The 17205-nt window shown below is 42.2% G+C and overlaps 1 protein-coding gene across 1 annotated transcript in view; it reads right to left on the bottom strand.

Moving 5' to 3' along the window:
• Positions 1–16814, bottom strand: part of URI1 (URI1 prefoldin like chaperone) — a 43191-nt gene extending 26377 nt beyond the window's left edge. The window contains exons 1-3 of the mRNA XM_087739333.1: positions 16311–16814; positions 4270–4304; positions 111–189 (exon numbers count right to left, since the gene is read on the bottom strand). Coding sequence (XP_087595459.1) covers positions 111–189; positions 4270–4304; positions 16311–16382 — 186 coding nt within the window. The 5' untranslated portion in view covers positions 16383–16814. The remainder of the gene's footprint in view (positions 1–110; positions 190–4269; positions 4305–16310) is intronic.
• Positions 16815–17205: the final 391 nt, after the last annotated feature.

The raw sequence follows: 17205 nt of genomic DNA, 5'->3' as shown, positions 1-17205 counted from the left end.
GTTACTAAGTGCTACATGGCAACCTGAACAACACCTCACCGCCAGTGCAGGTACCTCAGTTACTAAAAATTTTAGCCCTTTTCCCTGTGTGAACTCTAGAGCGTACATACCATGATATCGTAGGACAGTTTATCGGGCAACGTACGGAGTCGTTCCTGAAGAGCCTCATAATCGCTCTCCACCTTCTTCCTGTTGACAAATTCAAGTTGATTCAATTTCATATCTAAAGTAAAGAGTTAGTGTTTTTCTGCTAGTAATTCAACAAGGCACAAAAAATACAGAAAAATAGACTATTTTACTCTTAAACATATACAATAACTTATTTATAAAAGACTTGGGATGACAAATATAATAGCTAGATTATTTTAGAATAATGTCCATTAAAATAGGGACGTGATTATTTCAGATCATGCACATCTCCGATTTTGTATTTTTTATAGTGCAAAGAATCAGTTTTTTTTACTAGGATTTGGCATATCTCACTCCATGTTCAAGTTCAACAGTTATACCACCATCAATATTTAGAAAAATAACTGAAAATCCAGTTTATACTTTATAAGAGGCAAATTCTTCAAAGTTATCACTTGCAAAAAAGGATTCATGACCTTGGTTTGAGCTGACATAAATGGGCACAATTTTAATTAATTCTGATTTTCACGTGAACTTTGTGTTCCTACCGAGAGTCAACACTCCTGAAAGATGGCGTGACCACCAGGATTCTGTCACATCTTCAATCCCTGACAAGGGACAATACAGGTGAGAAACATCCCTTCTGCAGCTTCTCTATCCAAAATGTAAATAAGGCTCAGGCTACATGTTGCTACCCAAGACAGAAATGGCTTGGTGAACTTAGACAAATTATTCCCAGAGCAGACACCTGGCTCTTCAGAGGACTTTGCAAGATACAGCGTTTCAGTTGCTGCAGGGATTTTCCTTTGTGTGCAAAACAAGCAACTACACTCCCTCTAAAAAAGCCTTCTTTTGTGAAGACATTCTTAAATACTTAAATTCAGCTGGAAAAAGCCTTTTTTTGGTCCATTGACCGCTGCCATTCTGAAGATGGTCAGAAATCAGCTCCTGCATGAAGTAGCTGGCATATAAATGTCAGGTTTGATGATATTGTTTACTTGTACTTCAAAATAGTAAACATAGATATGGTAGTAAATTCTGCAATAAAAGGCAACTGAAAGCACGGAGCAGCACACTTAACAACGCTGACCCAAGATGCAAATTACAGGTTTTCTGAGGATGATTCAGGAAAGCAATCTATAAGTGCGCTGAAAAATGGATGTCATAGCTGATAACACAACTCTCAAAATACTATCATTGATTTTCTTAGATTCATAAGCAGAGTGAAATCTTCTTCGCATTCATTATAAAAAATTATCTGATACTCCTATGTTTTGACTCATTTGCTTCCATAGTTGAACTTTGCTGTAATCACCCTACTTTATACCTGGAGCACTTCATATTTTAAGTTGCTGAACTGATCCTGAAAAAAGGAATTTAGGTTTTTACGCCACTCGGACATTAAAACCATATTCCATACAACTTATTTACAAAAGATGTTTGCTGCTGCTTTGGTTTGACAGAAGATTTCTCCCAGACATTTTAGGCAAGTTTCTCTGTCCACTGCCCACATCGAAGTGAAAATATAATTCACTTCCTTCAAAGAGGAAGGACAAACTCATGAATCTTAAAATTCACCGAGATGTTGCGGGGGGGAGGGGGCAATATAATGACAACTTGGTGTCAACAATATCAATTACTTCATGATATTTACAGAATCCAGCCTTTGCCTCACAGAGATCTGTATTTGAGAAATAGACACCGATGCACTCCAACTACTTGCTGAAAAACAAACGCAATCCCCAAGCTGAAGGCCTTGCCCCTGTCTCAAATGCGAAGAGAAGACTCCATGGGAAGAGAATAGTATGACAATCCCCCCACTCACAGCAGGATTAAACGTCCCCATCATTTCATGGCTGAAAGTCACTCAACATTTCTTCATTAATCTGAAAAGAAGATACTGCCTTTAAGGTCTGAGTGCTGCCCGTTACTGAATAATCTGATTAGGGTACGGCAGAAATCACTTGCTACAAAAGCTGTTTTGCTTTACAGAGCAAAGTATGTTTCTTTTTTCCAGTGGGACTACTGCCCTTTGCTGATCAAACCTCCACCATGGGAATCTCTAGAAGTGTGGCCACATCCTGAACTGGACCATCGAGAGAAAGAAAATTAAAATCAATCCTTTTAATTAAGTGGCCTGAAACCGCATTACTTGAGGATGGAAGCTGACCTCCCTCTTCGCCTACAGCTGATGGTCAGAGGAGCTCTGGGGTGTGACAGCGCTACGCTCGGTCCCCATACGCAATGAAGAACCAAAGTGAACAGGGAGGATAAGTATTGGGACTCCAGCTGTGAACACGTCCCTCCAAGGGGAAACGCACGTCTAGATGTTTAATCCCATACCAGACCCACTACTGGATTCAGGGCTTTAGAAATATACCTCAAGAAGTGTACTAAAAAATGAAAAAGAAAATAATTTAATGGAAATATATTGAAGCTGAGCGTTTTAAAACCCTATTGTTATTCACCCAATTCTATTTAACATTCTTCTGTGTCACTGACTACTTAAAAGGTCTTACATGAACAAATTACTCAGTTGAAACAAGAGCACTCAGCTCTTGCACAATCAAGATCTAAATAAGGGTACTAAATTTTAAATAATTTTTTAATAAAGATTGTATGGATGCTGTATAAACTGCTTTTCTACATAAAAGATACCACCAGTAAGTTAGGTTTTCCTTTTGACATTCTGTGCCCAAGGCCCCCAAGTTCATGGGGCCAGGGCCACAGTTTGCATAAAAGCAAACACACGAGCAGCTCCTCCTTCCACAGCCAACCCTCCCACCCCACTCCACAAACCTCAGCCATTTTTATAAAATGAAATGTGTCACAACTTTCCAAACTTCAAAAAATCTGTTCAAATTCTAAGGCTTTCTGTCATTAGTTTATTTCTGAAAAATACCATCTCTTAGTGAAAGAATGTACATGCAGAATTTCACACAGGACCAAATTGGTACGGACACTGCAAAGCTCCTGAGAAAGTACGTGTGCTAGAGATATTCTGCCTGACTTCACCACAGCAGCACCAGTAGGCACTTCAATAATATTTGCCTTATTGAAAATTAATGCAGTCTCTGAATTTTAAACATAAATGAAATATATTAGTTTTAGATTATTTTTGCGAGCCAATAGTCAGAATTTAATATGATGATGTGTATAGATTGCCTTGATTTTTTTCCTCTTATCCAGTGCTTGCAGCCTATGTGCATTTAAACTAAAAACATTTGATACACACTAAATATAAATTATTTGCTTGGAGATCTTTCAGGCATGAAGAAAAAGCCTCTTAAAATAAATTTAAAATATTATATGCTTGATGATGTATAACCAAAGGTTTAATCTCCCCACTAAAGGGGCAGTTGCTGTGATTCTGCAATAACCCTGCAGACAATAATCAAGACAGCTCCTGTTGTTCTCTCAGTAAAATCATGGTAAACACAGCATGGATATATTGTAATTTGATATCTGTAAGATCAACTGTTATATCTCACAGTAACTCATAAGATAAGATTTCATTCACCATTAAATGTACATTTTCCTCAGATGCCATACAAAACTATCATTTACTAAGCATGTTTTCTATTAACCATAAATTGCCAACAGAGAAAAAAGTGCCCAGAGATAATTTTTTTACATAACAAACCATTTCTTTCTAAGCATTACAAACTAAGCCTTATCACATGCTTTACTGGGGGAAAAAACAGGAAAAGATGACTTTCACGTTGTTTTAGCCCATCTGGGGCGGGGAGGGAGCAGAATTTCCCTACTTGCTCCACAGTTAGAAAGAAAACAAGAATAATAATTAATTCTACCCTGGGAGTACCTTTTCACCAATCAGGCAAATTCAGCATTCATCCCACAAGGTTACTCAGGGAAAAATGACAAATGAGCTGGGTATTTAAAGCAGAAGTATAAACACTAAGGTTCAGCGTATTTGTGATTTAAAGTACTGATATCAGTGGAAAATATATACATTTTGAACAGAGTACATTGCAAGAATTCTGAGCTATCACTAAGTATAATCACCAAAACATGCTAGTAGGATTTGGCTATCACTAGAATAAATAGCAGTACTTTACTAAAATATAACTAGGTTACTCATCAGCATTTTAAGCATGTAATCAAACATTTTTCACTTACCAGTGCTGGATTTTTTCTTGGCAGCTAGTGACCACCTGTCATTAAAACAGATAACTACTCATGAAAAAACAAGGCTAAGCACACAGCTGCAATGTCAATGCATCAGAAACTAGAACAGTAGCTTTACAGATTTGGTGGTGTCTCTATATACATTTTTATTTGTCAGTGCAAAGGCATGTGAATGGTAGTTCTTAAGCGGCACACTTTATCACACACTAATGCAGACTGATAACCACAGAAAAAATTACAGCTTTTCAATTCATATTTTGGTACAATACCTGCTCCATAACTATTAGGTGACACACGATATAAGATAAGTAGTAGTTTGTGCAATCTGGAGATCTATTTCCAGTGTTACATGTTTGCGGAATAAGAAAACAACATAAATTATAACAAGACATCAATGTAACTTCCATACTCATTCATTAAAAAACAAAAATAAATGAACCCCACAGCACCAAAAACATTTTTTCCTTTATCAGTACATCAACAAACGTTTCTACAGGCCGTTTTAATCTGAAAAAGCACAAATTCATTTTGTGGTGTTTAAATACAAGGATATTTGACAGCATTACAGGCTGCTGGCTTCCCTTCTGCTCTTTCTGGGTGTCAAAAAAAAAGGAAGTTTTAATCTGAATATTTCACTTACTTCTTTCTGCCACAGGCTTTCCCAAGAGATCCAAAATAATTTACAAAATAAAGTGCATTGTTAAAATGAAATATTTTTTCTTTTTTAACTGTATTTTTTTAGACTATGTAGATAGAGCAAACAGACAAGATGCTGAAACCTGTGACCTTCTCTGACACAATTACGTGGAGATTTTGTCTTTCAAAACATATTCTGATCTCTGAATAATGGTTACCAAAAATATAACAAAGAATTTCATTCAATTATATGAAATGCAATGAAGCCATGAGGCAATTAAGTATGTCTAGACATCTTCTCAATATAAGCATTTTCTAGATTTTTTTTCTTTTTTTTACAAATTTTGTTTTTCCTATAGCCAAAATAATGCTAACATTTGAAAGCAATTAATGAGAAACTTTGCAGAGAAAACAATAACATACATTCAAGTATCACTGAAATCACTGGAGCAGATAATTCTTTTTTTTTTCCAAACAACAGAATGAAAGACAATTTTTTTTTTAGTTAGCATATGTGCAGCTATTGCAGAACAGATCTCAGACCCTGCACTTTCTACTCATATAGGAGTAAAAAAAAAAAAAAATATAGAACTACTTTGTGAGCTAATAATTCTTTAAACAGACTAAAGTACTTAAATGAAAAGGATCAGCTCTACATTTGTGGTTATGCTATTTCGTAATCCACCAGGAAATTCAGCCAGGTAACTCCTCGCACCTAAGCCAAGTTTAAATTTATCATTTGCTTTAAACTCCTATAGATCAAATGCCTAGCAAATATTTTCATTCATGTGCCAGCTAACTATTTTTAAGGTTAAGAATAAATGTAGGCTTCCGTAGGACATCAACTCAGAAATCTAATTCATACTATTATATTAAGACCATTTTAAGAGTAAAGTTTCTGTAAAAGGTACAAATCATACAGCACAGCGATGTTTGGTAGCAATGCTAACACGCAGTGGAGACCACCACTCGCAAGTAGGAGAGTCAGAGCCTTTTCTATCAACACCCTTCATTCTTTCAGATTTGGTAGTGATTGTGAAGTACACAACATAATTAAGCACACAAAAATGTTTATGAAATCCTTTAAGAAAGTTCCAGTTTAATTGCCCCATTACAGATGAAGATGGAAAAGGCAGGAAGCTTTCCATTCCCAATATATGACTTTCCATGCATGAAGCGAGCTAAAAGCACAAAAAGAAAAGCCCTGCAAACCATAAGAGCAGCATGTTCATTAACCTCTACATGATAATCCTTTCGTAGCTGCATATTAACTAGTTACATATTCATAATCATTTACATTATTTAGAGGACCTTCTATGAAAATTTCCAGGCTATATCCATTAGCTACAATGTTAAAGGTTACAGAAGATAGTCTACTTAATGTTTCCAGGAAGCTTTTTTAATTAGTAAATATGTAAATTGGGCACATACGCTTTTTGTGTTTTTAAAAAATAGTCCATCAGTAAAACAGCATAGGGGCATATGCTGTTTCCATTGCCCTTTATCCCCTTTAAAAAAAAAAGAAAAGAAAAATCAATAACACCAATCAATTTTAATTTAATTCTTCTTCTTTGATATAATCTCTCTTGAAGGGATACTAAAGGGTGGAACAAACCACAAACCTTTTCGTTTCAGTGCCCAGCATAAAATGAGACCTTTTACAGAAGTGCCAAAATATACCACCTTAAAAATGTTTCAGGCTGCACTTCTGGAACTGAACTCTATTAAAAAAAACAGAGAGAGAATAAATATTGAAAAACAGATGGAGATCAATTATGCATATGTCCTTTATTAGGTCAGTCACACTGTTTGGATAACAACTGGTTTTATCACAGCAAAGAAACAAATAGATAAATATATAAACAAATCTTTGATTCTTTGCCTTTAATCAAACACGGGAAAATCATTAGTCCATCTTCCACGCATAATTTATATCTAGAGTTACAATTAAAGAATGAAAATTCCTTTCAGGGTAAATAAAATAAATGACCTATTTGTTTGTTCATTTGAGTTCAATTTGTCTGGACACCTAGTGCCACCAACTATGCATTACTTTTAAGACATGGTAGAGGAAGTGGTATCAATAAACTCTGAATTCTCCCCTTTTAGGCATAAAAATGTATGAGTTTGTGAATGCATGCAGTTATCAATGGCTTATCTGCATACTAAAATATTTATTAAACTACTCTTGCAGCAAACGTAACATTACCTAATCATGGATCTGGTTATTAAAACAGGATCCACCATCGGAAAACACATTCCATAGTCTTAAAAGAAAACAAATGGGCAAATATCTTGTTTCCTTCCTTTCCTCCAACAGCAACTTGTTACAATTTAGTGCTTCTACAGCCCCTGAGCGGACAGAGCCACACCTGGGAGCTCTGCGAGCGGCCGCCCAGGACAGCCCCGGGAGAGCACACCTCATGCACCTGTAACCCAAAGCGTAATTCCTTCTGGATTTAAAACCAAACCATTAAAGCAGGAGATTACATGTTGGTTCTGCTCTCGTTACTAGGAGCTTGAGCTATTTAAAGGGAAGAGTACGTTGCTGCTTTAAGGGAACTTTCTAGGTTTCACAAGCAGAGTCACAGGAAGGCTGAGGGATCAGCTTTAGACCTGTGATCACTCCCAGGCGTCCCCCAGTTCCACCGTGCCAATCTGAACACAGGGCAGCTTGCAGGCTAGCGACTCCCAGTCACCCCCAAACAACTCCTATCATACAGCCAAAGGCTTCGTTAGCTGTCTGACGTTAGAAAGTTCCTTTTATCTTCAACACTCACTCTCTTCCCAGTCTATCTATCTATATTCCACCTTCTCCGGGATCTTCCATCTGAAGAGCTCAAAAACTCTTCCATGAATTAAAGCGTACAGCGCTTCGGAAAAGCACTGCACTGACTTTACAGGCTGCGTAACTTAACCACTAACACTGGTCAGGAACAGGGCTAGAAACAGAAGCCAGACCTCCTAACTCAGCAGCCAGGCACTACCATCACTTGCAACATTGCCCTGGGAATGAGGACGGGTGAGAAGGGTGCTGTAGCACGAAGCTGATTCTTACCCGTACGTGCCCATGGGTCTCTAACCTGTTCCCCATGACCCCACCTTTCCCCAGCAGCTCCTCGCCCTCACTCACAAGGGCGCCTCTTTCTTCCACCTGATTTTTCCTTACCTGTTGCTTCTGCACATTTCCATTACTAACAGCTGAACATAATTCTCTGTGGTGCTTCTGATGATCAAGGTGGTGCACAAATAGTTCTGCTTTCCTCTCCAGTCCAAGACTGTTTTGTTTTATTTAGGTAGTTCTCCAAGGTGGAGTGCACGCCTGCGAATGTCTCTCTCTCCTAAGCAGCCAGTCACTGCCTACAAAGGTGATGGTTTTAGCACGCCGAGGGTAATTCTTCTCTCTCTCATCTGTTCTGAACAGCAATAAGGCAAGCTGCCAAGTCAGAATTTTATTTATGGCTCAGCTTGTGAAAAATTATAAGCAACAGAGCTGATACTAGTATTATATGTAGACAGTTTCGGGTACCAATGCTAAACCTGCTGTATCCGAGTCACACAGTTATGTTCAAGTCTAAAGAACTATAAACTGCTATTTTTAAGATGAAAGTTAATGTCAATGAAAATGATGAAAATAACAATTCCTAAATGAACGAGAGGCTCTTTCCACACTTCAGGGTATGAACGTGGAAATAGGTAGCATGGCAGAAAAGCAAAGTTTCTCTTTAAATGAACTGCAAGTTAGGCATCTAAGAGGCCGAGAAAACGTGTGCTGCTTCTACATGCATACTTGTATATTTTGCTTCAAAACTGTGACTCACAATCTGGCTGGTCTTCTGAAATTAGAAGCTAGGGACACAGATCTAATCCCAGCTCTGATTCTATTTCTTCTATATGGCCTTGAGCAAATCACAACCTCTCAGTCTACATTTCTTCATCTGCAAAATGGGGATAATAGTATTAACCTACCCACCTCAGAGTGTTTAATGATGATTAATTAATGTGAGAAAAGCACTCTAAAGATGTAAGAGCACTATATAAGTGATAAAGCATTATTTACCACTTGAAAAGTAATCTGAATAAAATCAGATATGCAAGTAATTTGTTTACATGTAGCAATAATATAATTTGTGACTATTTAATCTTGAATTAGTCTCACTTTAAACATCCCTTTCAATCACATTTCCAGTTACTTAGGGAAAATGACAGTATGGAATACTTTTTGTGGAAGCAGAGCAAGTAATGAGGTGGTAATTAAAGTAAGGGTCTAATAAAGTCTAAAACCAACGATTTGCCTTCAGGAGACTGTCCCTGCCATTTGGGACTGTGTAAAGATCTGTCTCGACCTTGGTTCCATTCTTCAGAACCTTCCACAAACTACAGCGCAAGTGTAAGCTTGTTTTCTGAAATGCAGATCCATGTTTGCAAGGCTCATGATAAATCCAAGATAATTTCCACTACTGACCTAATTCAGATGACTCCAACTCTGCACGGTTTTAACTGCTTAACCTTGTACATTCACGTGTTTACTGCAGTTGATACATGCACATGAGCTGCCTCCATCTGTAAATGTTTGCAGTATCAAGACCCACTCTGCCATGCAACTCATGCATGAGATTTCTCTGTCGCACACCCAAACCCTAAAAGTTTACTGATGAAATAACTAGTTCACAGTATGACTTTACATTACAGAAGAACACTAATGGGTGGTCAAATATTTAATCATCTCTTGGTAACAAGGATGTAACAAGCCACACGCAAAATAAACATTTAAAATGAATTTTCTTTTTTTCCTCTAGGAAACTACACAGTACTTGCCTAAAACACAGCAATCACTGATGGAGAAAGACAGAATTAACATTTGCACAATTGTTTTTCCTAAAGTCCCATTTTCAATCAAAAAATGAAATAAAACTATTAAAAGTTCTTCAGTCTGTTGACACACTGTATGATCTAATGGGAAAGGAAGAAAGCATTTCTGAGCTCTCATATTCATTTATTAAATCATATTACTCAAAAACACTACATTTCAACAAATTATTAACATAAATCCCCCTTTGGGTGGAAACTTTTGCCTTTCAAAGAGATGTGTTTGGGAAGAATACTGAAGGAAAAGAGAGACTGAAAGAAATTTGAATCATGTCAAACATTTCTTTCTAAAGGAAAAAATCTTATTTAGAAATATAACCACAATTTTTACCTTTCTCTACAAGAAAACAAGTGAAGATCTACTAATTTTACATTAATTGTGCACACACAACTGGGTCTCTCAGTTTTGCAGAAAAAGTAGTACATAACTATTATTTAGCAATAAATAAAAACTAAGTTCTGACCAAAATGATTTTGGGGAGCTTAAAAATTCTACTAGAAACATCTAAGAATTATAAAGCAGACAGAAAATGCCTCATCTCTTCTTTGCCAGCTGGGAAATTCTGCCCTCTCAAGACTATTTTATGTTGTGACCGCTGCTGTGGTCACAGGTCAGGCAGACAAATAACCTACAGTTACCTTGCAGTAACGGCACAGGCACACGTAAGCATGGCAGCCCACTCCCCTGCAACAGCCAGGCAGGCAGCGTCAGCTCCCATGAGCCAGCACCCTTCTTCCTCGCGTCCAGCCACGAGTTCCCAGCACCTTTATGCTGTTTTGCTGTTTGTCAGTCCCCGTTGGGAGTCATTTCAACTCACAAACCCAACAAAAATCCCAACAGCAACAGGACGTTTTCCGCTAAGTGAGTGAGTTTAATTAGCTCTCAACCAACTGAACTGATGCAAGCGAGGAACAATCTGGTGTAAGGTCTCATCTTTCCCTGGTAGCAAGTCCATATCCATGTCATGTAACTTCACCTTGAGACAGAGCTAAGGAACTTGCTAGCTCACATACCAAGACAGCAGCAGACAACATAAGCATAGAACTCCCATGATCTAACTTACCAACACCTCAAGCAGGTTTTGCAAGCTTTGATGTTGTCTATGGTGCAACAACTATGCTGCTAGCAATACCTGAGTTACCTAGCTTAAAATTTACATGATCCACGGCACCGGCCTCACAGACATACCTTCAGGCTGTGGTTCAACATTCAGCCGCTGTCCTGAGTAAACTAGTCATCGGTCCCTCCCTGTCTCCAGCTACCCAGTTCCACCGTCTTATCCTTCCAACCCAACACAATCTGCTGGCAGATGTTTGTGATGCTGCACAATCAACCAGATTAGGGAACCACACTGGCTGAAAAATAATCCAGGAAGGAAAAAGAAGCAAAAAGTCAACAACAAAGTTTGCTTTTAAGCTGGATCCCAACCCAGGTCACTGAGCAGCATCACAAATGTGCCACCCTAAAATTGCTCAAAAGCAGAAGCAAGCAGTCACAACAAAACCTAAGATTAAAAAGTTCACCAAATTAAAGTCATCTCCTCCTTGGATAACTCACATGATCATTAATGAAATTTTTGAACAAGCGACTGAGACCGTTGCACACAACTGCTCTAACTCAGTATGAGCGCGGCCATGGCTCAGAGCGCCAGTCCAGTTTCACCCATCGCTGGCTCTGCATTTCCCCTGCCCCATTCATGCTGGCACTTGACATGACCGTTTTGGCAGGCGTTACTGGATTCCTCTTACCACACAGCAGTCTGATCACAAGTGCTGGTACAAAAGTGGTAGAGGGATTCGCCCTTTTTATGACAGTCAACTCACCAGTCAGCTTACACTAACAGCAAAATTGCAGCCTACGCTAACAGGCAAGAGGTACCACAAAACCAGCAACTGCAGAGTGCAGCCCGGTGTCTTCATGGCCCACCACAAAAAAATGAAGTCTCAGTGCAGCTGCTGCTCTGAGGGCCTCAAGATGGCAAGCTCTGAGCTAGCATATCCATCTGCAAGACTGGAACTTCAAATTAAAACAAAATACAAGCTCATGGTCTCAAAGGAGGAAAGAAATACATGAGGCAAGGGGTACCTGAGTCAATCTGAGAAGACAGGTTATGAGCTTAACTTCTGGAACAGAGACCTGCAAAGATGCTACAGATACTAAAGATGATTCCCAAACAGTACTCTGGTCACTGCATCTACTCACAGAAATCTGTAGACATCTGTAGGAGCAGCACAATTCAGTAACATTTAAATTTTGTGGATATAATCTCATCTACATGTTTTGGTTACTGATGAGGCAGGACATATACAGACTTGCCCACTCCAGAATAAAGGCAACGCTCTTTAAACTCTTTTCTGAATAGTTTAACTTTAATTACCATTAAAAAAAACATATTTATTTCACAATTCTTGACACTACATAAACTAGTGGGTATTTAATTCATACTAATAAGAACATAGACAAATATTGACTACAAAAAGCAAAAGTAATGATCAGTTAACCCTGGAGGAACAATAAGTATTACATTGAAAACTTCCAGATAATGACTGAATTAGCCCTTTTACTTGAAAGCAGCACATGAGAAAACATTATTGGAACCCACTATTACAAAAAAGCACTGGACAGGATGGAGTGGATGTCATCACAGGTTTCTGAAGAGGTAATTGTCCAGGTAACTTATAAAAAGGAATATGGCAAATGAAGCTTCAGACAGGTCCTTTTAAAAAGGAGCAGGCCAAACCAAGCTTCAGACACTATGTTAACTTTTCTCAGTTACTGTGCAAAATGAACTCCTGCTGCACTGGTGTCTCGTACCCAGGCTTTCTCTAGATTCTGTTAACTTGGATGCAGGCTGGGAAAAGCGCAATACCCTGGGAGAGGCTGCTCTGGAAAGCACACTGAATCTCACCTGCCGAGTCTGCAAGCAAGCGGCTCCAGATTTGCAGTGGCTCCTGCAGCAGCGTGGTGTACGAGACCCTACTCAGTCTCGCTGCTCTTTTTCAGACTGCAGGAACAACTTTAAAACTGCCAAGTTGCTGATTTCATAGCACAGATATTACGTGAAAAAGACTTAGACAAAAGCAGCCAGCCCCAGAAGTAATTCATACAGGAAGAAAACAATTTAAAAGAGTGTAAGTTTATGATTCTGTGATTTGTTTCCCCATAACCCACCTCCAAGTTGTTCAACTGTTAAAAAAACTGCAAGTACCCAGAATCTTGAAAACAATTGGGAAATTACAGATAATACAGCTCCACCATTTAAATTCATAAAAATTAAGAATATGTCATAATACACAGTGGCCAATGAGTTATGGTAATAGCTGCACTAAATCTAATTCTGCTTTGTTGTCATGATGAGTGACAGGAGAGTCACTTCCTTGTCCTAATTTTCCTAAAAGGAAAATAAAAAAATGTGTTTGTCAGTGCAATACAAAAAAAAAAAATCATCTTGCCAGCTAACACTGGAATCCTTTAGATTCTTCATGCCTGTGTTTGCACTCTACAAATGTCTCTTGGGTCTAATTGGTTCTGTAATGTCTCCCATTACACTTCATTGCATTGCTCAGAAACTATAGAATGTATCAGCCCACTGTAAATTCACTGTCCACACAAGTGTTACCAAATCACACAGATCCGACTCGTCAACTTCCTATCTGTTAGTAATCCCAACCCATTTGATTGCAGGAATAAATGCATATCAAATATTATATTTAAACACAAGCCCTATAGCATGAGACTCCACCTATTTAAATATTCATTTTGTAATTCCTGTACTAACTTGCAATGGATTTAACGCAGTATTTTCAGCTAACATATATTGCTTTTGCACGTAATCCATGATACATACATTATATTCTTTTTACAGAAATATTCAAAACTTTACGCAAGCACTGTGCTTCCAACGATGGCCTTTATCATGAAAATTACTAGATATTCTTCTATAATTTATCCCCAAGATACACATTCTAAGTCATGTTTTTATACAAAGTGCCTTTAGTGGGAGCACTGAAAATTGCTTCTAACAGTTTGGTCTTACTATCACTACAAATTAACAAGATGAAATCTGTCCAACAGGCAGGCAGTCCTAAACAAGAATTAAAATTACTTTTCACCAGGGGTCCTAAACCTGGAAGTTGCAGCCTCAATCAGATTAAAGATAGAAAGTCATGAACATCCTGTTCTTTTAATATTTTTAAACAGGAAGGAAACCTCAGTTCACATGTTCTCCAGAGCAGCTCTTTAGCACTTAAAAGCTCAAAGTCGTAGCTGAACCAGGCTTGTACAACGGCCTGGATGTTAAAATAATCAACCGTGATTCAAATATTATCTTTAATTCTGCAGACAGATAACGCTGTATTTCACTATTACACTAAAGGCTGCCTTCAGACAAATGGGAATAAATAGGTTTCTTCGTACTTAATCAAGCGTCACTGGGACAGCACAACATCACAGTAATTGAAAGAAATATACGCGCCTGCTTAAATGCCAGTATACATATAGTTCTGGCTAAATAAATTTACTATTTGTTATGATGCTCATACTACAATTACTACTTTACCAAAGTACTGGATAACTAATTCTCTCTCATCTTTGTGCTAAGACCAAAACATGAGCCTTCAACTTCAGTAATTTTGTGAGAAAAATACGAATCTCTGAAAAGAGGCAGCCGAAATGAAAAGACCTCCTCCATCTTAAAATACAGTATCTTTGTAACTGAAAACACGGTTGTAATCCAATTATATATATTCATTGCATAGAGGGAAAGTCTACTATATCTTCATCATGACACTCCATTGTAACCAAGATATGTAGTTTAGTATAATTTCATATTGAAGCTGAAGCGCTCAATTTTTTTTAGCCCATTTGCAGAAATTATGTAAAGTTTCCCTATGATAAAATATAATTTTGGTACATCAGCCTAACAGAGGCTTAATTAATGGTCTCCTGGGCCTCTTTTTCCACTGGAGCAGATCTGTTTAAGGAGACTCTTAAACTTGCTTACAGAGGGGTCTTACCATGAACTGGGAATAATTCTACGTAGTTACGACAGACATCCGCTTACACAGCAGACGGGTGACTATCACCAATTATCAGTATAATGGGTTACTCTCTGTGAAGAATGGACGACGCAGAGTACGCCAGCAGATCCTCTTACTGTTCATCCACATTAATGGTCAGTGGGTTATGTAGATCTTTTAGTAATGATCTAGCGTGCTGTTCAAGAGCAGACACATTTGTGCACGCAGTATTCCAGACAAGGCGCGCTTTTTACACCACGTACGTGCTATTCAGTTTTCTTACTCTTAACTAAACCAGCGCGTGAGAAAGCAATACACGCTGAAGATAAAGTCCTCCGTTATAACTGAGGAGCTCTAATGTGCATCTTAGAAGCAGCTTTAAAAAATTTCAATCGTATGAGAAAAATGAGCAGAAAAATTGAAAGGCGTGCAGACGGTGGGCAAACGTACTTGTGCCAGTAATACACTGGCACGACGACGAGTTCCGCAGTGACTCCTGCACCCACGCCGAGCTCACTGCAAGGCTGGGACCTACGAGCCCAAAGTCACGCTTGTTAGATTAGCAGGGCCCTCTCGCCTTAGATTATGAGCGTGATCTGCAAGAAAAGTTATCTCGAGTTTTGTACTGTGGCCGCATGCGGAACCAGCCTCCCAATTCCCAGGCATCATTTCTGCAGAGGACTTTGGCTCTTTCAAACCCATTTCAAACCCAATCCATGTTTTTTAAGGCAAGTCATGAACAATTAGGTTTTGGTACACCCGCTCTTCAAGTTGGCCCATGAGATGACGCAGTTCGGAGACACCTGCCGGGCCTCGCACGGGGCCTGCCTGCAGGGCCGCGTGTCAGAAGGTGTGTGACGGGCCCTGCGACGGGCAGAACCTCAGAGCCGCGGGAAGAGGGTGAAAGACGCGCCTAAGAGCGAGCTGCGTACGCAGACTTCGCGCTCGCACAACGGTAACGGTCCCCGCGGCGTGCCAGGGCAGGCAGGCCGACAGCAGGGCGCCGGGTGTGCGAGGGCAGGCCCCCGGCCTCCCCGGCGCTCGCCCGGCCTTTCCCCCCTGCCGACTCCCGCTCCGCGGCCTGACGCGCGTCGTTGTAACGGGCCTTTCGGCGACACCGCCGCTGCCAACCCGCTGACGGCGCTCCGCTCCGCGCCACAGCCCGCCCGCCTCCCGCCGCCCTCGCTCCCCGGGGAGGGGGCGGTCTCGTAGCGGGGCTGGCGGGGTAGCGCCGGCCCGGCCCGGCCCCGGGGGTGCTCCGGGTCCCCCCACCGGCCCCGGCCGCCGCCACCCGCCTCAACCGCCACCCGTGACGTCAGCGCCGTCACGTGCCCGCCCGCCGCACGCAGGCCCCGGCGCGTGCCGCCCGGGGGCCGCCATCCCGGGAGGGGGGGGGGGGGGGGGCGGGCCCCCGCCGCCCCCCCCCCCCCCCGCCCCGGCCGCCCCGAGCCCCCCGCCCGCGCCCCCCGCCTCACGCTGCGGCCCGGCCCGGCCGCCTTGGCCTTTACCTTTTCGTGCTCCTGGCGGAGGCGGCCCACCAGCGCGGGGCTGAGCGGCGAGGCGCCGCCGGGGGCCTCCATGCCCGCCGGGCCGGGCCGGCAGTCTCTGAGGGAGCCGCTCCGCCGCGCGGAGGGGGCGGCGAGGGGGAGAGGCGGCCGGGCCGGGCCGATCTCCTCAGCAGGGCGAATGAGTCCTATAGAAATGTTTGTGGAGGGCGAAGCGCCGGCTCCAGAGCCGCATCCACGCGGGGGCCGCCGCCGCCTGGGCCCGGGGCGCCGCTGCCGGGGGAAGCATCTCACACTCGCATTCTGGGCCGCGCCGCCGCCTGGGCCCGGCTCCCGCTGCGCCGGCGGGCCGGGAGAGCGCCGGCAGCTCGGTGCCGGCCGCCGCCTGCCGCCGCCGCCTGCCTGCTGCACTCTGGGTAGCCAGCCAGCCCGCCAGGCGGCCCGCCGCGCCCGCGGGAGGCACCCGGCTGCGAGCCGCGAGAGGCGGGCGCTCCCCACCCCCTGCCCGGCCCGGCGCCGCGCCGCCGGCCCCGACTTCCCCGCGCCGCCGCGGCGGGCTGGGGGCGGGGGGCACGGCCGCTGCCTCCCGGCCCCCGCGGCGGGGTCGGGCGACCCCCGGGGGCGATGGGCGGCCTCCCGCAGGGCACGGCCTGGGCCGCGGCCCGCCCAGGCACCCGGGCCCGGCGCCGCTCGGTCTCCCTGCTCCCCCCGCCACCGGCACCCTTGGCCCTGCACTTGCTCGGAGCGCAGGCCTGAGGTTCAGACAACCGAACCATCATCTGTGAGGCGTTTTGCTCGGCCTGCAGCCATCCGAGATAGGCGTAAAGACAGAACGGTGTGGCTTTGGCAACAGGGAGGTGGTGTCGCAGCAACCGATCTCAGAATGCCTGCTCTGTAG

The sequence above is a fragment of the Nipponia nippon genome, unplaced genomic scaffold (assembly GCF_047370975.1).
Source record: "Nipponia nippon isolate SJK-2023a ecotype South Korea unplaced genomic scaffold, ASM4737097v1 scaffold_7, whole genome shotgun sequence".
Taxonomy (NCBI): Eukaryota; Metazoa; Chordata; class Aves; order Pelecaniformes; family Threskiornithidae; genus Nipponia; species Nipponia nippon.
The sequence above is the reverse complement of the archived record's forward strand: the minus strand, read 5'-3'. Positions and strand labels throughout refer to the sequence as shown.